General features: G+C 45.8%; 1 protein-coding gene across 2 annotated transcripts in view; it reads right to left on the bottom strand.

Annotated features, from left to right (window-relative positions):
* The window catches only part of dnm3a (dynamin 3a), a 105,480-nt gene extending 83,208 nt beyond the window's left edge, over positions 1-22,272 (bottom strand). For both annotated transcript variants that reach the window (XM_041790973.1, XM_041790974.1), the window contains exons 1-5: positions 21,965-22,272; positions 6,900-6,973; positions 1,488-1,637; positions 1,202-1,405; positions 994-1,092 (exon numbers count right to left, since the gene is read on the bottom strand). In XM_041790973.1, coding sequence (XP_041646907.1) covers positions 994-1,092; positions 1,202-1,405; positions 1,488-1,637; positions 6,900-6,973; positions 21,965-22,125 — 688 coding nt within the window. In that variant the 5' untranslated portion in view covers positions 22,126-22,272. The remainder of the gene's footprint in view (positions 1-993; positions 1,093-1,201; positions 1,406-1,487; positions 1,638-6,899; positions 6,974-21,964) is intronic.

The following is a 22,272-nucleotide window of genomic DNA, read 5'->3' as shown; positions in this document are numbered from 1 at the left end:
GAAAACAGTGGATCACTTCCTCTGGGTGGAAATGAGTCTTTGCCTCAGGTGAAGGAGTTCAAGTTGTACACCAGTGAGGATAAAAGGCAGTGTGAGTTGACAGGTGGATTGGTGCAGTACTGCAGGCGTTGGGGAGCAGGAGCTGAGATGGAAGGTAAGCTTGTGATTCACCTGTTGATCTGCCTCCCAACCCTCATCTGTGGTCATGAACCACAGTGATGACCGAAAGAAAACAGTTACAGATACGGGTGGCCGAAATGAGTTTTCTACAGAGGGTGTCTGGGCTAAACGTTAGAGAGAGGGTGAGCAGTTCAGACATCCAGAGAGAGCTAAGAGTAGTCTATGGTCCTTAGATTTGAGCCAGTTAAGGTGGTTTGGGCATCTGATCAGGATGCCTCCTGGGTGGGTCCCCTTGGAGGTCTCCTGGTCACGTCCAGCTGGGAGAAGATTTAGAATCTAGAGGGATTTTATATCCTGGAATACCTCAGACCCCCCAGAAGGAGCAGGAAAGTGTCTCTGGGGAGAAGGATGTCTGGGCTGACTTGCTACCACCATGGCCCAGCCTTAGAAAAGCAGAAGACCACATATGGATGGATGGATGGAAGCCACCCAAGTACATTTAACTACCATTTTTTCTCTGTTATTAGTTGTTTATAGTCCCTGTCTGAGTGCAGATCTTGAGATCCCTCCTGTACCTACACCAGTTGAGGAAGACTTGCATTTTTCTAATGTTTTTCTGCAGCTGGTTGCTACAAAATCGTCCAACACTCTAGGATGATGGCTGTGATTCATTTAACATTCCTCCATTCATGCAGCTTATTAGACATAATACTGCAATAAGAATGGACCATTTTAAAAAGGTGAGTGGTGTTACTGAGCATCTTTACACACTATTGTCAGAGAGCAGCTCAAATTTAACACAGAATAGGACGTCATTCAGTGAGAAACGCTGGCACACCTGCATACAGACATCTAACACAAACATAGACGTACCTCTGCGTAGAGGAAGTAGTCTGTTCTCCAGGATCTCCCGAGCATCTGTTCCGGCGTCCATCAGGTCGAGTTTCGTGATCACGCCGATGGTTCGCAGGCCTAAAGGAAGAGGGCACGTTTTTGGACTTAAACTATAAAAAAATAACTTTTTTTAATTCTCATAATTTGATGATGGATCCACATAAATCCGCCCTCTGCTCCCCCTCACCCTGTGGGTCAACGTCTTTGGCGAGTTTGAGGGCGTCTGAGTTGGCGAGGTCCATGTTTGCGGGTGTAACAGCGAGAATGAGGCAGTTCTCCTTACAGATGAACTGCATGATCATGTCTCTGATTTGGTACTCGATGTCGGCCGGCTGGTCACCGACAGGAACCTTGGTGATGCCTGGGAGGTCAACCAAGGTCAGGTTCAGCACTGCAGAGACAGACGAGGACAGATGAACGCACAGAACGCCATGGTTGGAGGAACTCAGCAAAGTGATGTCATTTGGAGTTACCATGAGGAGAGTGAATGCATAGGTTTATGGGGACAGGAGAGATCCCTTTGTTGGACCCTGTCAGTCGGCGAGTCTCGGCCTCGATCTCATCACGGATCCTGTCAAAGTTGGTGAATTTTTTCTCCTTGCAGTGCAGAAACTCCCCGTACTCTGCAGAGAGAACCACAGCTCAGCTTTGACTCATACATGAAGAGATCTCAGATTCAGAGTCAGATGACTTTATACAGTTTTCAGTGGAACACAGCAGAGTACCTGATATCTAATAATGCCAGGCTCATCTGTTGATTATTTGAAGTTCAAACTTGACAGTATTGTGATGACAAAAACATGTTAACAGCTCAAAGTGTTTGTGAGACGTTTTGAAATAGACGAGTTCCAACATCTTATACGAAACCTTCCAGGTCCAGGCAGTTCTCTGCATTCAGGAAAGATTTTAACCTATGACCTTTGAGGAGCTTTTACAGAAGAAGAATCATTTGGACCCTGTTGATCACCATAGCTCTGATATGAGCTACTGCCCCATGGGGAGCACCGAAGAGCCTGGTGGTTCTGTCCAGACACACACTTTAGACCAGGGGTGTCAAACTCAAGGCCCGGGGGCCAAATCCGGCCCGTGGAATAGTTAAATCTGGCCCGTAAGATTACATGATATTTCTGTTCTAACTGTCCCATCAGCCTGAGGTCTGCAGATTTCCTCAAGTAGAAAAATGTGAACTTATCCTGATGATTTAAGACATCCTTGTTGAGTCACAAAGTTTAAAAAAGTAAGGAGTAAAAATATTTAGATAAGAAGTCAGGAATGTGGGAGAAGAAATTAATTGTGTTTTAATTTCATATTTTCAATTCTACATCTCACAATGAGGACTCAAACTGACTTTTTATTTCATACTTTGAGCATTTCAACTCATAATTTGACTTCTCATATAACATTTTGAGCTTTAAGATTCATAATCTTAAATTTTAAGTTAAATTTTAACATTTATAAGCAGTTAATTATTTTGTATTTCATATCATATTTTCAACTCCAAAGTTTGACTTCATAATCCCATAGTTCGACCTTTGACATTCACAATTTAAAATTTTGAATCATATTTCCACTTTTAATTTCATGAAGAAAATTTTTATTTCATATTTTGGCCTTTTAAACTCATGATTTTGACTTTTCTTTCTCATATATTTGTCTTTATAAACATTATTGTTCAATTTCAATTCCATGTTTTGACCTTTTTGAACTAATAAATTTACTTTCTCAGACTGTGAGCCTTTAAACTCATCTATTTTACTTTTAAATTTTGAAATCATTTATCATCAGTGCTACGTTTTTGTTCATATTTCAATACTAGTTAAAACGGTGACCCTGTTAGACCCTCAGGTTAGACCTGAATCCAGGATCCGGCCCCTGCTGTGACTGAGTTTGACCCCTGCTTTAGAGAATGTGCAGTCCTGTTAGGGTTCCTGTGGCTCTTCCCCCTCATATCATTCCCCACACTTTCCTCAGTTTCTGGTTCTAACTCCTCAGTCCATTTTGGGTTTTTTTTTCTGCCTGTTTACTGAAACACTCTCTTCACCAATCAGGACAGCACACTCCCATCACACTCATTAAGGGGGACCATGAACACCCAGAAACATGCAGCCATCACTTCCACGCTCAATCATTCCCCAAAACCTGGACCCGCCAAGAACTACCTGGCCCTCATCAGATGTAGCTGATGAACCCTGCGTAGGTGTTTATTTTGTGCACCGTGGGATTGGCTGACTCCTGCAGACATAAAGTGAAGCACGTTTCTGTGCGTGAAGACTTTTGACAAGTTACTTTGATTTCAGCATAAATCTTCCTGAATGACTCTGGTTTAGTTTAAGCTGAACTTGTATGCAGATTTTCACATATTGGGTCATCTTTTTCTTCTTGTTTAATCCCACTCCTCCACATGTCTCTTCTCCATACTGTTCTGTACTGTTGAGCTCAAGCCAGCACTGTTTAGGCTCAGTTTAACGTCGCACTGCCCCCTGCTGGCAGCTTTAAACACAAAAACAGACATCTGTGTACATGGATGAATCCCAGTCTCAGAGTTGCAGAAACGTGTTTAAAGCTGAATATCCCCAATGTGAAACCACCAGGGTCATGAAGTGGACTTTACTAAATCACACACAGAACATCTGCAAACTCCCCTGTGGATTTCAGCTGAATGTAGTAACAGTAACAGTTCTATTTAGATCCACGTTTACAATTTGCTTCCAACAAAAGAACAGAAATGTTTTTAAATTCAATGAGGGGCTGAGCCGATCAGACAGGTGTAGAACAGGGGTTCTCATCTGGTGTAGCTACAGGACTCATCACCAGCTCCTAAATATCACGTTTCTGAGCATCATCAACCTTCGACATTCATTCAGTGAGAAGGTTTCATTCTGGAACAAAGACGGAACAAAACAGACGACGGCACAAACAGACAGCATAAACTCTAGAAAGACATGCACATAAACATTTTATGTCACTCTGTTTGTAGAGACTGTTTAAATCTTGGTCATTTCTTTACTTCCTGAGATATTAGAGCATGGGAAAACATCTTTCTCAAGGTAATTCGATCTAAAACAACAGGATACACAAGTGAAGATCTCAAAGACACAACCATAATTTACTGATTTTAAAACATCTAAATATTAATTCATACAATTAAACAAGAAAAAACTCCAAGTCAGTCTCTAAATACAGTAAAACATCATTTACTTCTAGCAGAGACGCTGAGCCTTTGCATAAATTAATGCATCTTTAGTCAGGGCCAACAGACCTATGTCAGTTGTGATCTTTTGCTTTGTATGTCTGTATTTCTTCAAGTTTTAAAGATCGAAGGTTTTGTTCCTAACCACATTCATATATTGGCCCTGGCCAAAACGTAGAAGTAAATATTTGCACATCGGATATTTGCAAAAATCCAGAGAGTGCGTCCCAAAGATGAAGTCAAGTTTGAACTGAGGGTTAAAGCTTGTTTTTGAAAAGTCAAGGCTTTACTTCCTGTTGAAGGTTTAAGGCATAAAAATGAAAATCAAAGCTGGGCTTCCTGAGGAAAGCTTAGTGCTGAAAGGTCAGAGTCTATGTCGACTTCTGAAAAGTCAAAGTGAGTTTGACTCCCTGATGAGGGAAAGTTCAGCATATAACTCGCTCCTCCTTGTTCTAATCTCCAGTTTCACCTGGAATTCTGTCCATGCCCGGATCACAACCAAACAGCAGACCACTGTCTACATTTTCTGCTTGTCTTCACACCCAGGAATGTCATTCTCCCACTGATGGTGTCAGGGTTCCCAGAAAAGGACAAACTGTTTTTGGTTCTAGCTGAAAATCAACTTTTACAGGTTCAGAACTTTTTATTTTTGGTTTGAATGCACCGGCCAGTTTAAAATGAGGTTCAGGAACCAGAACCAGCACGGAGCTTTGCCAGTCTGAAAGGCCTATGACTGACTGAGTCATACAGACAGAGTTGCGCTATGGGCGGGGTTTATTTGTACTGAAAGCTGTCAGTAATGGCTGCATCCAGTGCTCTAAATACCTCAGATATAGCTTTAGCACTTTCTAGAACAGGACCACCTTAGAAACAACCCGTAAAGCTTTTCATGATGTTAAAGCTGCTTTTGCTCTTCAGCCAACCTGCTTCAGCATGAGTGTGTGATAGTTCAGGGGGAAAAGAGTTACTTGTTGTCTGAATGCTTGTATACCATGGCTGCTGGTGAAGTGATTAGCTCAGACTTAGCCACAGCGGCAGTTGTGTCAGAACCAGATGCACATCTTTATTAAAACAAGGGCAGAGAGCAACACTGAAAGCTTTCTGTGACAGAAAACTGGTTTTGCTCTTCTCCCACTCTCTTTTGGCATGGGTTTGTTTTTCAGGTGTATCCAGGGGCTGCTGCTGCGGTAGCCGATAGCTTGGATGTATCTGAAGGAAAGAAGCAGTTTAATCACAACTGGACCACATTTGTTTTTAAAACAAGAGCAAAGAGCCACAGCGAAAGCTTGTCTTGACAGAGAAAATGTTTTTGTGCGTCCCTCGATCGGCCTTGGCATCAGTTTTAGATGAAGCTCTGCCATTAAAAGTCGAGGGCAGTGGTAGCCTGCACAAGAGTAGCACAGGCACTACATCTTTTGTAGCTCTGATTGGCCCGTCATGAATGTGACAGACACAACGCTTCTCCAATCACCTGTTAAGAATTTTTGAAAAGTCCTGCCCTCTTCAAACGTTTCTATGGGAGCTTTCCCAGATGTGTCCCTCCTCAGAGCGTTTAGGCACGGGGGGTTATCAGCTTCTTCCTCAGGGTGTTAGGCAGTTCTACTGGTGGCTGCTGGTCCTCCTCAGTAGCTCTCTTGGACTGTTTCTGGAGGCTTCAGAGCTTCTGGGACAGCTGGTGTATCTTGGTGGCCCTGCGGTTCATGGTGTAGGAGGTGGTCTTAGTATTACCCTTCTCAATCAGTCCAAATCTTTTGGAGGCATAGCTGATGATGACGGTGGTAATTGTATGGAGTCTGCTACCAGAATCTCCTTTGGCTGTGGCTTGGATGATGTTGGACGCGTCCTCGTCAAACAGGCTCCTCCTGAGTCTCACCAGGTCCAGGACCTGTGCCTAGCTCCAAACACTTCATTCTGGCCTGATGGATTCTTAGGCCACGCTGGTTCTTGCATAGCTTGCTGCAGACACACATCATATTCGTAGTCAGTTCGTTTGCAGCGGTCCTTAACCTTGGGTCCCTCTGGCTAGAGATCTCACCCCCTCTCTGTAGGGCTTTCCATAGCTTGTTGGGGTTCTTTCAGGAAAGATACAGGCTGGGGTGCTAACCCATACTGTCCCGGGTTCCATCTTTCCGAAACGTGAACTGTCTCTCAGTAAATATGCAAAAGAATCAGATTTAGAAAGGGGACTAATACTTTTTCACAGCACTATATTCATGTGCTGGATATAAGTTGATCTGGCATGTCAGGGCTTTATGTTTTACACTTTTAGTGTCCTTCAGTTTTAAACCCACAGACATAAGGGACAGCACAATAACACCCCCCCAAACTCTACTCACTCTGCAGAACACACAGTTCAATCAGGCATTACAACAGCCATACCAGAGAGCTGTGGTCAGCCATGGACTAGGTTTAACCTGGTGTTGTGTTATTTCAGTAAGCTTTTATAGTAGAATAGTGTTCTGAAATATCTAAATACTGTCATTAAAGAAATACAAACAGAAAATTGTGCCAGGGTTTTAAAGGAGCATCTTGTTTGTCAGTGTGTGTGCAGATTGTCCCATTAGTCATTTTTATACCAGCTCAGCCTCGCAGACTCACATGCTACACACCTGACATCATCAGGGTCCATGAGGATTCAGGACTAAGGCTTTAGGGTTGGAGACTAGGATCAGGCCTGTGACTAAGTTCTACCTACCCATGTCAGCAGTGAGCAGCTGGAGGATCAGCGGTCTGCGTGTGATGATTCCTGCCCCCCGAGGAAGGAAGTCTCTGGGAGAGAGGAAGAAGACTTAAGTGGAGAGAAAACACACAGAGAAAGCACACACACACCCACAGTAATAGCCTTGTTTATCCCCCTGATTAATCTGTTTGTTGTTTTCTCTGTAAAATGACAGGACATGGTGAAAATGTGGATCAAACCAGACAGAGGTCAAGATGAATCCTCCTCTTTCCTTTTCAACCAGAATCAGGAAGTTTATTCAACTGCATCCTGTCCAGGTTAAACAGCTGGACCCCCCCCCCCCATACAGAGGGGTATCATAACATCATCATGTGTGGACAAAGAGCCAGGACACGTGTGTTAAATATCATCACAGAGCTCACAGAAGGGCTGCAGCATGCGTTTCAAGTCTGTTCATTCAGACCACATAAGACTCTGACTCTGGCCCAGGCTCTGAAACCACGAGAAAATAATCACCCCATAGACGGTGTTTGGGGAGGGAAAAACTTTTCAATATAAAGGTTTGGAGGGTGATTGGACAGTCTTATTCGTTACTGTCCCATTACAGGGACAAAACAAGAATTCTGAAAAAACACAGGACACTTGCAGCCTAGAAGGAGGATCAGGGCTCGGTTACTATTTGCTTGCCACAAGTCAAGCGTGCAGACCAATGGGTAGCAAGAAACCAGTTAGTCCCACGACACCTCCAGAGGGCTGAACAGTGATCTCCAGTGTCCCAGAGCGCCCAGCGTCCCCCCCCCCCAGCCTACCTTACCTACCTGACCACATGGCCCTTACATCCTAAACAACAGGAACAGCGTGTTCTCAGTGGTCAAAGAACACAGAGGAACGTTTCCACCTTAAACAGTCATGTCAAAGTCCATCTAAGAGTGAAATAGCTTTCAGCATGGAGAGAGACGTCCATCCACCCCAGTCGCCTGCTTTCAGCTCTACGTAACTTTGCCAGTGAGGTCAGCTTTTCAGCACTAGTTCACACACCAGCTAAAAAGAAGTCAGATATCCTGACTCAGAGCTGGGGCTGAGAGACCGAAGACAACGGTGAGGGATGAAGGATGACAGTGACTGTGACAGCTGCTCCTACAGTCATGTTACTGGAGCTGTGCATTTATGCTGGTCTCATCTCCCAGTATGATTATCAGGACAATGTTCCAACTTGATTTGAGTGATTTGATATCAGGATTCATAACAATACCTCACAATAGCACCACTAGAGTCACTGCAAAGACATTTAGAACAGAGTAGAGCTGATCTGCACTAGAAGCAGCCCTATCTGGAGACAGTTAGATACTTTATTCATCTGAATATTTAGTAATTCCATCTGCAGGGGGCAATATACCAGCAGCATCCGTCTGCTTAAATTCAGCTTCCACTGCACCGATGATGACCTTTAACACCACTATGTCAGCATCACCACCGTTTCCTTCAAAACGTAGATGTACAGGCCGCTGTTTTAAAGACATGCAGTACTGATGAACGCCACGCCACAGGAAACAGCAGACTGGCAAAGAGACGCTACTGAAGAGGTGTTAGCTTTCACAGGTTCGTGTCCAGCAGATGTAAAGATTGTTACGGTGAATAATCCAGTAGTCTGTGAGTATGATGTTACTTGTTCTTTAGGTCAGTGGGGGTTCTCAGCCTTGGGGTCGGGACCCTTTTTGGGGTCGCGAGAGACTGAGTGGGGGTCTCCAGATGCCCTAGAAAAAACTAAGAATAATTTTTAAATTACACTGCTGCCACTTTACACCAATTTTGTCACATTTTTTACCCCTTTTCATCATTTATCCCACCTATTTTAATGCATTTTTTCCATTTAACACCTATTTTTGTCAGTTTTAAACTCTTTCCGCCACTTTTTTCTGCCTGTTTTTGCACTAAGCTTAATGTAGCCTCTGTTAACCCCTTATTGCCACTAATAAACCCTTTTTTACACCATCTTTTCCCATTTTAACCACATTTCACCATTTGATATGCCCAATTTTGGTAGTTTAAAAGGGACATATTTTACCCTTTTAAGACAAGTTTATATCGGTCTCAGAGGTCCCTAAAACATGGCTGTGAAGGTTATTGTTGTAAAAATAGGAAGGGGGGGGGGGTGCATTTTTCTGATTCTTGGGGGGATTGTGGAGAGGAAAGGGGACGTATTCTTGTCAGAATAGCATGAAAAAGTGATTTTTGCAGAATAAGTGACCTTTAACCAATTTCTGCCAATTTTTCCTTCTCAGTTAACCCTTTATTTCGGGGCAGCTTATACCAATTTTCCATCCCATTTCAGCCACATTTTAACTGGCTTTTACCACTATTTATGCGTTTGTTTGCCTCTTAAACCCATTTTATCTCATTTTTGCCACTTAAACTAATTTCTGCTACTTTTAAAAACCAACTTCACCATCTTTTCCACATTTTTTTGCCATTTTAAACCCATTTTAGCAATTTTTAAACCATTTTCATTCTTTTCTTACAAAAAGGATTTACATTTTTAAGAAGGCTTTTAACTCCACACATGAATAAATACAGATATGTGTTTCTTTGATAAAAGTGGTTATGATTCAGGTTAAATATGAAATATGGATATCACAGCTTTACTTTACAGTGGACCATGGTTTTGCTGACCTCCATTGGCCCCAGTTTGGTTGGGCACCAGAAAGCTCTCCCATTTATCCCCCTTTATGTGCGGCCCAGTCTGCACTATTCTTGATTGTGCATGGCTGTGTCCACCCACCTACAGCGGGGGTCCCCGGTCTCTGGCACCTTTATTTTGGGGGTCGCAGGCTGAAAAGGTTGAGAACCCCTGTTTTAGGTAACAAGAACACTTAAAAATTTAAATGACCCAAAACCCCCAGCCTGGGCAGAGTTTAACAAAAGGGTCATTTACAGTGATATAAAACAGCGTTTGATGTGCATGAAGGCCAAACACAGAAAAACCTCCATGTAAAAACCCCCATGTGTGGACTAGGACTAAAAGTACCATTGTTTCAGAGTTCTGGCTTCTCAGCTTTGAAAATCCCTGACTGAAGAAGCTCCAGGATCACTGACGTCTCTCTCAGAACAATAAAAGCTTTCATTTAGTCTAACTCGGTGTGATAACCAGCATGTTTTATTGCTCTGATCATCAGTATTTATCCCTATTTTTAGCAGACTCTCTTAAGTCCTGGTTTCACTTCAGTAGAACACAGATCCCCCAGTCAGGATTAAATTTAGCCTCACAAACTAAGAAAAAGCACAGAACCAATTCAGATTTGGTACTACTAACAATTTAAAAGTCAAACCCCATTAAAAAAATATCATCACTGCTTTGAAATTCAAGTCAACGAGTCATTCAGGATGTCAGCGTCTAGTCCTAAATGTAGTCCTTTATATGAACGATGATAAATGGATTTGGTAGCTCCAGATCTTCACCCTCACAGGGTTCCTGATGGAGCATGGGAGTTTGCTCTTCCAGTTCACCATGTGACCTTCTGGGATCACGTTTCTCAGGGGGTCATGTGGAGGATGCATCAGGACTGTGGGGCCCTAGGACTGTTGCCAGGTCCCCATATGACCCAAGCAAGAGCTGGTCCACATCCTCTGCATATAGTCAGACATGTATATATGTATATAGTCAGAGAGTGTTGGCCTCCAGGGTTAACTCTTATGGTGAATCTTGTTGTGGTTTCATGGACAGGATCTCTGCAGTGTGTCTGGACTTAGAGACAGGGAGGGGGGCTGAGACACTAGGAGAAGAGCCACATTGACAAGAGTCAGCTGGGGGGTTCAGACATCTGATCAGCATTCTTCCTGGTCACCTCCCTTTGGAGGTCTTCCAGGTCTGCCCAACAGGGAGGAGACCCCAGGGTACGTTCAAAACTCACTGGAATAGTTATATCCCTCCTGACCTATGAACAACTCAGGACCCCTAAAAGGAGCCTGGAAGCTTCTAGAGCAGCAGTTCTCACATGGTGTGGTTTTTGTATAACAATCAGTGTTTCCCCTATATGCATCCAGCAGTAGCGCACCGCCGCTGCTGGAATCTGACCGCCACTGCTGCATTTAAATGCAGCGTCCTGTATTGAGTCAATATGGGATGTCACTTGTTCCGTATTTCGTCCCTCACGTCCTTATCGGCCACTGATTGACTAATACGTGTTGCATTTGTCGTGGGAGCTCAGCAAGAATTTAAAAAAGTTGTCATTTTCCTCGTTCACACAGCGCTGAACTGAACGGACAGGACGTAGTGATAGAGTCCTGCGTCGAACAGCTACCATCCTACCTGACCATTCCTGCTGATTTCCGGGCCATTAACACCTGCCTGTGCAGTGTGTGTCATCTCTCCCTCCCACCTGTACGTGCAACATGCGCGTCCAATTCCTCCTACAGTCTGACCTGACACGTAATGCACGGAATGACAGAAGCTGCGTTCATTTTAAGAAATTATAATATTGTATTCACTTAAGCACTGTCCTTTACAAATACGTTTTTTTTTTACTGTTCTAATCAAAGTTTTCTGACTGAGTGAAGTATGAAAGAAAACACTCACATCCTTGTCAGGCATCACCTCCAAAAACATCAGCTACAGCTGACAGTCTGGACTAATTAAACCCTGGTTATATTAATAAGAGTAATGTCAGGATCAGATTTACAGACTTCATGTACACATTCTTTGTTATTCAAGCTGTAGGTGGAATTATTTTCTTGATCATTGTTCGCGAGTGCCAAAAAACGTAGCGTACTTCAGTCAGCTCCTACAGAGAGTTCGTTTTCAGTCTGTTTGCCCCTTTCTGTCCCTGTCCTTGTCTGTAAATAAAACACTTTATGAAAAGAGGCCAATTTCTATGGATAAAAAGGATTTAGCAGAATTAACAGAATGTTGGTTCAGTATCTCTGTGCCAGTCTCTTCCTGTGCGTCATGAGGTGCATCAGAGCAGTAGAAACCCTCTGCTGTATGTCTGCAGCGCTATGAAGAGTGTGAAAGCTTCTGTACACATTTATGAAATTATACTGTGCCTTGTTTACGAACTTAAACAGTTTTAGTACAAACAAAAATTAAATTCAGACCTGATCACAACTCAGCCCTCTAACTAGGTTCATTTAGTGGATCTAACAGAATAATACTCCTTAAAAACTGCTGCAGCTGCTCTTGAAATATGTCTGTAATTAATTATTTCCTAATGTGTTTATAACCCTATGTTTCTGACACTGTGCTGATATGATTTGTAAATCCTGTGTGGTGGATAAGTTTATCAGTTAGAGGTGGAGCCATGGGGGGGCTTAAGGGGTCTGTGCCCTTTATGTTTTCCCAAAAGCCCTGGATCTTTAACTTTGGTAAAAGTACATTATCTCTGATTACTGATGAATGTAAAAAGAAACATCATGTATTTTGATAAATATAGTGACCCTGCTGATCTTTACCTCCTCCACCCCAGCCTCCTCCTTTATAGACCAAAGCTTCACCTCCTCCATCCCCGCCTCCTCCTTTATAGACTAAATCTTCACCTCCTCCACCCCAGCCTCCTCATTTGAAGACTAAAGCTTCAACTCCTCCAACCCAGCCTCCTCATTTGAAGACTAAAGCTTCAACTCCTCCAACCCAGCCTCCTCATTTGAAGACTAAAGCTTCAACTCCTCCAACCCAGCCTCCTCATTTGAAGACTAAAGCTTCACCTCCTCCACCCTAGCCTCCTCCTTTAAAGACTAAAGCTTCACCTCCTCCACCCCAGCCTCCTCCTTTACAGACCTAAGATTCACCTCCTCCACCCCAGCCTCCTCCTTTAAAAAACTAAATCTTTACCTCCTCCACCCCAGCCATCTCCTTTATAGACCAAAGCTTCACCTCCTCCAACCCAGCCTCGTCCTTTATAGACTAGAGCTTCACCTCCTCCACCCCAGCCTCCTCCTTTATAGACTAGAGCTACACCTTCTCCACCCCAGCCTCCTCCTTTATAGACTAGAGCTTCACCTCCTCCACCCCAGGTTCCTCCTTTATAGACTAAAGCCTCACCTCCTCCAGCCCAGGTTCCTCCTTTATAGACTAAAGCTTCACCTCCTCCACCCTAGCCTCCTCCTTTACAGACCCTGCTTCACCTCCTCCACCCCAGCCTCCTCCTTTATAGACCAAAGCTTCACCTCCTCCAACCCAGCCTCCTCCTTTATAGACTAGAGCTTCACCTCCTCCACCCCAGCCTCCTCCTTTATAGACTAGAGCTACACCTTCTCCACCCCAGCCTCCTCCTTTATAGACTAGAGCTTCACCTCCTCCACCCCAGCCTCCTCCTTTAAAGACTAGAGCTTCACCTCCTCCACCCTAGCCTCCTCCTTTATAGACTAAAGCCTCACCTCCTCCACCCCAGGTTCCTCCTTTATAGACTAAAGCTTCACCTCCTCCACCCTAGCCTCCTCCTTTACAGACCTAAGCTTCACCTCCTCCACCCTAGCCTCCTCCTTTAAAAAATAAATCTTTACCTCCTCCACCCCAGCCTTCTCCTTTATAGACCAAAGCTTCACCTCCTCCACCCCAGCCTCCTCCTTTATAGACTAAAGCTTCACCTCCTCCACCCCAGCCTCCTCATTTAAAGACTAAAGCTTCAACTCCTCCAACCCAGCCTCCTCCTTTATAGACTAGAGCTTCACCTCCTCCACCCTAGCCTCCTCCTTTAAAGACTAAAGCTTCACCTCCTCCACCCCAGCCTCCTCCTTTATAGACCTAAGATTCACCTCCTCCACCCCAGCCTCCTCCTTTGTAGACTAGAGCTACACCTTCTCCACCCCAGCCTCCTCCTTTATAGACTAAAGCTTCACCTCCTCCACCCCAGCCTCCTCATTTAAAGACTAAAGCTTCACCTCCTCCACCCCAGCCTCCTCCTTTACAGACCTAAGCTTCACCTCCTCCACCCCAGCCTCCTCCTTTATAGACTAAATCTTCACCTCCTTCACCCCAGCCTCCTCCTTTATTGACTAAAGTGTTACCTCCTCCACCCCAGCCTCCTCCTTTATAGACTAAATCTTCACCTCCTTCACCCCAGCCTCCTCCTTTATTGACTAAAGTTTCACCTCCTCCTTCCCACCCTCCTCCTTTATAGACTAAAGCTTCACCTCCTCCACCCCAGCCTCCTCCTTTATAGGCTAAAGCTTCACCTCCTCTACCCCAGGTTCCTCCTTTATAGACTAAAGCTTCACCTCCTCCAGTTTGAGTATGAGTCACTCGTTAAAATCAAGGTATCAAAGAAGAAGTGACAGAACTAACACAATAAAAACTGTTAGATCAGGGGTGTCAAACTCAGGCACAGCATGGGTCGGATTCTGGATTCAGGTCTAACCTGAGGGCCTAACAGGGTCACCTTTTTAACCATAAACTGTCAACCTGGGTTCACCAGTAAAAAAAAAAATGAAATAAAAATATATCACTTATGATAAATGATTTTGACATTTAAAAAGTTAAAAAGTTTAAAGGTTCCCAATCTGAGAAAAGTACATTTATTAGATCAAAAAGGTCAAAACATGAAATTGAAATTGAAAAATGTTTTTAATGGTAAATATATTAGAAAGAAAGTCAAAATCATGAGTCCAAACGATCAAAATAGGAAATTCAATTTGTAATCATGAAAAAGTCAAAATATGATTCAAAATTTTAAATTGTGAGTCTAAAAGGTCAAACTATGGGATTATGAAGACAAAGTCTGGAGTTGAAAGTATGAGATAAAATACAAAATAACTGTATAAAAATGTCAAAATATGACTTAAAAATTAGAAATATGAATCTTAAAGCTCGAAATGTTACATGAGAAGTTAAAATTATGAGTTGAAAAGCTCAAAGTATGAAATTAAAAGTCAAAGCCCTAAATTTGAGTCCTAATTGTGAGATGCTAAATTGAAATTATGAAATTAAAACACAAATTAATATATTGTATGTTAGATGATAATTGTTCAATATTTCTCTCCCTCAGCTGTGATCATGTAAAAACTCACATTTGTCTCAGTCCTGAGATGTTGAGACAGATTAGTGAGGATTATTGACACAAACATTTGAGGGTTTTTGTGGTCAGGGTGAAGAAAACAATGATGTCCTCATATTTTTGGTTTCTTCATTTCTGAGGCCTTAGAGGAGTTTTTCTACATTTTAATATTGTTAGAATTTTTCTTTTAATTTATTTAACCAGACAAAAACCCATTGAGACCGAAATCTCTTTCACAAGGGTGACCTGGCCAAGAGGTCAGCAGCACACGTCATAATAAATAATACATATTCAAGAGACAGATAATACACAGTAAGTTAACACAACAATAATAAGAATTGGAGCTACATCACATTTTAAAGTGCAAGAATAGTGGTCACAGTAACAATTTAGAAACACAAGCACTGTTCCATAGTTCACGTTGTCTATCATTTAAGACAGAGTGAAAGTTTTCCAGTGAGATGAATTCGGAAAGTTTCAATTCAGTCTGGAGAGTATTCCATGCCGAGGGGGCAGCAAATCTGACCGCTCTTTTCCCCAGTTCAGTCCTGACATGAGGAACAAGCAGGTGGAGAATATCACAGGAACGAAAAGCATAGTGGCTTTAAGATTTTTGCAGAAGAGTACATAAATAGGTGGGAACAAAGCCAAGAAGCGCCTTGTAGATCAGAGTCAGCCAGTGAGTGTATCCGCGAGCACTCAGCGAGGGCCAGCCAGATTTGGCATAGAATAAAGTTAGAGCATGAATATGTTGTCTCATGTTTGGTCCTAATTCTCTGTTTATTTATTTACCGCCATGTTAAATCCCCTGTGATTGTGTTGCTGCTGTATAAATAAGGCTTATTACTAGAACAGTTTTAACCCTTTACTGTCAGCATTGCTGTAGAAAATGATCATTATTTGCTGGGTCTGCAGTAAAGTCCTCTTCCTCAGCTCTGAGTCTGACAGCTCAATGACAGTGTCCTTGAACTTCTGTAGGGGACAGGTGGAGGACAGGTGGAGGATAGGTGGAGGACAGGTGGAGGATTGGTGGAGGAAAGGGAAAAGATAGGTGGAGGACAGGTGGAGGATAGGTGGAGGACAGGTTGAGGACAGTTGGAGGATAGGTGGAGGAAAGGGAAAGGATAGGTGGAGGATAGGTGGAGGATTGGTGGAGGAAAGGGAAAAGATAGGTGGAGGATAGGTGGAGGACAGGTGGAGGATAGATGGAAGACAGGTAGAGGATAGGTGGAGGACAGCTTGAGGATAGGTGGAGGAAAGGTAGAGGATAGGTTGAGGACAGTTGGAGGATAGGTGGAGGAAAGGTAGAGGATAGGTGGAGGACAGCTTGAGGATAGGTGGAGGAAAGGTAGAGGATAGGTGGAGGACAGGTGGAGGACAGGTTGAGGACAGTTGGAGGATAGGTGGAGGAAAGGGAAAGGATAGGTGGAGGATTGGTGGAGGAAAGGGAAAAGATAGGTGGAGGATAGGTGGAGGACAGGTGGAGGATAGATGGAAGACAGGTAGAGGATAGGTGGAGGACAGCTTGAGGATAGGTGGAGGAAAGGTAGAGGATAGGTTGAGGACAGTTGGAGGATAGGTGGAGGAAAGGGAAAGGATAGGTGGAGGATAGGTGGAGGATTGGTGGAGGAAAGGGAAAAGATGGATGGAAGATAGGTGGAGGACAGTTGGAGGATAGGTGGAGGAAAGGGAAAGGATAGGTGGAGGATAGGTGGAGGACAGGTGGAGGATAGATGGAAGACAGGTAGAGGACAGGTGGAGGACAGCTTGAGGATAGGTGGAGGAAAGGTAGAGGATAGGTGGAGGACAGGTGGAGGATAGGTGAAGGATAGGTGGGGGATGGGTGGAGGACATGTGGAGTATAGGTGGAGGACAGGTGGAGGATAGGTGAAGGATAGGTGGAGGACAGGTAGAGAATAGGTAGAGGATAGGTAAGGGATGGATGGAGGACAGGTAGAGGATAGGTGGAGGATAGGTTGAGGACAGTTGGAGGACAGGTGGAGGATAGGGAAAGGATAGGGGGAGGATAGGTGGAGGACAGGTAGAGGATAGATAGAGGATAGGGAAGGGATGGATGGAGGACAGGTGGAGGACAGGTGGAGGACAGGTTGAGGAAAGTTGGAGGATAGGTAGTGGAAAGGGAAAGGAAAGCTTGAGGATAGGTGGAGGAAAGGTGGAGGATAGGTGGACAATAGGTAAAGGATGGGTGGAGGATAGATGGAGGACAGGTGGAGTACAGGTAAAGGATAGGTGAGAGACAGCTGGAGGACAGGTGGAGAATAGATGGAGGAAAGGGAAAGGATAGGTGGAGGATAGGTGGAGGACAGCTGGAGGACAGGTGGAGGATTGGTGAAGGATAGGTGGAGGACAGGTAGAGGATAGGTAAGGGATGGTTGGAGTACAGGTGGAAGGTAGGTGGAGGAAAGGTAGAGGACAGGTGGAGGATAGGGAAAGGAAAGGTGGAGGATGGGTGGAGGACAGGTGGAGGATAGGTGGAGGACAGGTGGAGGATTGGTGAAGGAAAGGGAAAGGACAGGTGGAGGATAGGTGGAGAATAGGTGGAGGAAAGGTAGAGGATAGGTGAGGATAGGTGGAAGACAGGTAGAGGATAGGTGGAGGACAGGTGGAGGACAGATTGAAGAAAGGTAGAGGATAGGTGGAGGAAAGGGAAAGGATAGGTGGAGGATAGGTAGAGGATAGGTGGAGGACAGGTGGAGGATAGGTTGAAGAAAGGTAGAGGATAGGTGGATGAAAGGTGGAGGATAAGTTGAGGATAGGTGGAGGACAGGTGGAGGAAAGGGAAAGGACAGGTGGAGGATAGGTGGAGGACAGGTAGAGGATAGGTGGAGGACAGCTGGAGGAAAGGTGGAGGATAGGTGGAGGAAAGGGAAAGGACAGGTGGAGGATAGGTGGACGAAAGGTAGAGGATAGGTGGAGGACAGGTGGAGGATAGGTGGAGGAAAGGGAAAGGATAGGTGGAGGAAAGGTGGAGGATAGGTGGAGGAAAGGTGGAGGATAGGTGAGAATAGGTGGAAGACAGGTAGAGGATGGGTGGAGGACAGGTGGAGGATAGGTGATGGACAGGTAGAGGATAGGTGGAGGACAGGTGGAGGATAGGTGGAGGAAAGGTGGAGGATAAGTTGAGGACAGGGAGAGGATAGGTGGAGGATAGGTGGAGGACAGGTGGAGGATAGGTGGAAAAGAGGTAGAGGACAGGCAGAGGATAGGTGGAGGACAGGCAGAGGATAGGGGAGGATAGGTGGAGGACAGGTGGAGGATAGGTGGAGGATAGGTATAGGATAGGTGGAGGATAGGGAAAGGATAGGTTAGAGGTTAGAGAGAGGATAGGTGGAGGACAGGTGGAGGATAGGTAAGGGATGGATGAAGGATAGGTGGATGATGGATGGAAGATAGGTGGGGGATAGGTGGAGGATAGGTGGAGCACAGGTGAAAGATAGGTAAGGGATGGATGGAGGATAGGTGGAGGATGGATGGAAGATAGGTGGGGGATAGGTAAAGGATAGGTGGAGGATAGGTAGATGATAGGTGGGGAATAGGTGGAGGACAGGTGGAGGATAGGTAAGGGATGATGGAGGATTGATGGAGAATGGGTGGAAGATAGGTGGAGGATGGATGGAGGATGGATGGAGGATAGGTGGAGGACAGGTGGGGGATAGGTAGGGAATAGGTGGTGGACAGGTGGGGGATAGGTGGAGAATAGGTAGAGGATAGGTGGAGGAAAGGTAGAAGATAGGTGGAGGAAAGGGAAAGGATAGGTGGAGGATAGTTTGAGGACAGGTGGAGGATCAGTGGAGGAAAGGGAGAGGATAGGTGGAGGATAGGGAAAGGATAGGTGGAGGACAGGTGGAGGATAGGCAAGGGACACGTGGAGGACAGGTGGAAGACAAGTAGAGGATAGGTGGAGGATAGGGAAAGAATAGGTAGAGGATAGGGAGAGGATAAAGGGAGGATAGGTGGAGGACAGGTAGAAGATTGGTAAGGGATGGATGGAGGATAGGTAGCGGATAGGTGGGGGATAAGTGGAGAATTGGTGGAGGATAGGTAGAGGATAGTTGGGGAATTGGTGGAGGATAGGTGGACGGTCGGTAAGGGATGGATGGAGGATAGGTGGAAGACAGAAGGAGGATAGGTGGAGGATGGGTGGAGGAAAGGTGGAGGATAGGTGGAGGACAGGTGGAGGATAGTTGGAGGAAAGGTGGAGGATAGCGAAAGGATAGGTGGAGGATAGGTGGACGATTTGTAAGGGATGGATGGAGGATAGGTGGAGGACAGAAGGAGGATAGGTGGAGGATGGGTGGAGGAAAGGTGGAGGATAGGTGGAGGATAGGTGGAGGACAGGTGGAGGATAGTTGGAGGAAAGGTGGAGGATAGGTGGAGGACAGGTGGAGGATAGTTGGAGGAAAGGTGGAGGATAGCAAAGGATAGGTGGAGGATAGGTGGAGGACAGGTGGAGGACAGATGGAGGATACGTAAAGGATAGGTGGAGGAAAGGTAGAGGATAGATGGAGGACAGGTGGAGGATAGGGAGAGGATAGGTGGAGGGCAGGTGGAGGATAGGTAAGGGATAGACGGAGGATAGGTGGAGGATAGATGGGGGATAGGTGGAGGATTGATGAAGGATGGATGGAGGATAGTTGGAGGATCGGTTGAGGATAGGTGGGGAATAGGTGGAGGACAGTTAGAGGATAGGTAAGGGATGGATGGAAGATAGGTAGAGGATGGCTGGAGGATTGGTGGAGGATAGGCTGAGGATAGGTTGAGGGTAGGTAGTTGATAGGTGGAGGATCGGTAGAGGGTAGGTGGGAAATAGGTGAAGGACAGGAGGACGATAGGTAAGGGATGGATGGAGGATAGGTGGAGGATGGATGGAGGATAGGTGGGGGATAGGTTGAGAATAGGTAGAGGATAGGTGGAGAACAGGTAGAGGATAGGTGTAGGACAGGTAGACAGGTGGAGGATAGGTGGAGGATAGGCTGAGGATAGGTAGAGGATAGGTGGAAGGATAGGTAGAGGATAGGTGGGGAACAGGTGGAGGACAGGTGCAGGACAAATGAGGATAGCTAGAAGATATGTGGAGGATAGGTAGAGGACAGGTGGAGGAAAGGTGGAGAATAGGTGGAGGATAGGTGGAGGATAGGGAAAGGATAGGTAGAGGACAGGGAGAGGATAAGTGGAGGATAGGTGGAGGACAGGTAGAGGATAGGTAAGGGATGGATGGAGGATAGGTGGAGGATGGAAGGAGGATACGTGTAAGATAGGTGGAGGACAGGTGGAGGATGGGCAGGGGATGGATGGAGGACAGGTGGAGGACAGGTGGAGGATAGATGAAGGACAGGTAGGAGATAGATGTAGGATAAGTGGAGTACAGGTGGATGATAGGTGGAGGATAGGCAGAAGATATGTGGAGGATAGGGAAAGGCTAGGTGGAGGATAGGGAGAGGATAAGTCTAGGATAGGTGGAGAACAGGCGGAGGATAGGTAGAGGAAAGGTGGATGATAGGTGGAGAATAGGTAGAGGATAGGTGGAGGACAGGGAAAGGATAGGTGGAGGACAGGGAGAAGATAAGTAGAGGATAGGTGGAGGACAGGTGGAAGATACGTAAGGGATGGATGGAAGATAGGTAGAGGATAGGTGGGGGATAGGTGGAGGATAGTTGGAGGATAGGTGGAGGACAGGAAGAGGATAGCTGGAGGATAGGTGGAGGATATGTAGAGGATGGATAGAGGATAGGTGGAGGACAGGTGGAGGATAGGTGGACAATAGGTAAAGGATGGGTGGAGGATAGATGGAGGATGGATTGAGGATGGATGGAGGATAGGTGGACAATAGGTAAAGGATGGGTGGAGGATAGATGGAGGATGGATTGAGGATGGATGGAGGATAGGTGGAGGATAGGTAGAGGATGGATAGAGGATAGGTGGAGGATAGGTGGAGGACAAGTAGAGGATAGGTGGAGGACAGGTGGAGGAAAGGTGGAGGATAGGTGGAGGACAGGTAGAGGATAGGTGGAGGACAGGTGGAGGACAGGTGAAGGATAGGTGAAGGATAGGTAAGGGATGGATGGAGGAAAGGTGGAGTATGGATGGAGGATAGGTAGCGGATAGGTGGGGGATAGGTGGAGGATAGGTGGAGGATAGGTGGGGAATAGGTGGAGGACAGGTGGACGATCGGTAAGGGATGGATGGAGGATAGGTGGGGAATAGGTGGAGGACAGATGGACGATCGGTAAGGGATGGATGGAGGATAGGTGGAGGATATGTGGAGGATAGGTAAGGGATTGATGGGGGATAGGTGGAGGATGGATGGAGGATAGATGGAGGACAGGTAGAGGATAGGCGGGGGACACGTGGAGGACAGGTGGAGGACAGGTGGAGGATAGGTGAGGGATGGATTGAGTATAGGTGGAGGATGATGGAAGACAGGTGGAGGAAAGGTCGAGGATAGGTGAGTGATGGATGGAGGATGGATGGAAGACAGGTGGAGGATAGGTGGAGGATAGGTGGAGGATAGGTAGGGGGTAAGTGGAGGACAGGTAGGGGATGGCTTGAGTATGGATGGAGGATAGGTAGGGGATGGATGGAGGATATGTGTAAGATAGGTGGAGGACAGGTGGAGGATGGGCAGGGGATGGATGGAGGACAGATGGAGCACAAGTGGAGGATAGATGAAGGACAGATAGGAGATAGATGTAGGATAGGTGGATGATAGGTGGAGGATAGGTAGAGGATAGGTGAGCGATGGATGGAGGACAGGTGGAGGATTGATGGCTGACAGGTCACAGATAGGTTGAGGACAGCTGGAGAATAGGTAGGGGGTGGATGGGGATAGGTTAAGGATAGGTGGAGGATAGGTTGAGGAAAGGTAGAGGACAGGTGGGGGTAAGTGGAGGATAGGTAGGGGATAGATAAAGGATAGGAAGGGGATAGTTGGAGGATAGGTGGAGGATAAGTGAAGGATGGTTGGGAGATAGATGGAGGATAGGTGGAGGATAGATGGAGAATAGGTGGAAGAGTGTGAAGAGGATTGGTTGAGGACATGTTAGGTAAAGGTGTGAATGGGGGCGGGGCTCTTACCTGCCCACAAAGTTCTCCAGCACCGAGCTTTTTCCCGCGCTCTGTCCTCCCACCACGGCGATCTGAGGCAGGTTGAGGCTGGAGGTGTGACCCGCGGAGCTCAGCGCGTCCTGGAGCCGGTTCACCAGCGGGATCAGATCCTCCATCCCGCGGTTACCCATCGCAACGGCGCCGCTGGTCAGCCCGTCCAGCTGTTTGATCTGGTGTGACTCTGCTTCTAGGCTACACCCGTCTGAACGAACACTAACATACTTTAACAAGCTTAACCCTACAGTGTGGTCATAAGTGACACATTTGAAAGTTAAACT

This window comes from Cheilinus undulatus, linkage group 7 (genome assembly GCF_018320785.1).
Source record: "Cheilinus undulatus linkage group 7, ASM1832078v1, whole genome shotgun sequence".
Lineage (NCBI taxonomy): Eukaryota > Metazoa > Chordata > Actinopteri > Labriformes > Labridae > Cheilinus > Cheilinus undulatus.
Note: the sequence above shows the minus strand (reverse complement) of the source record. Positions and strands in the feature narration are given on the sequence as shown.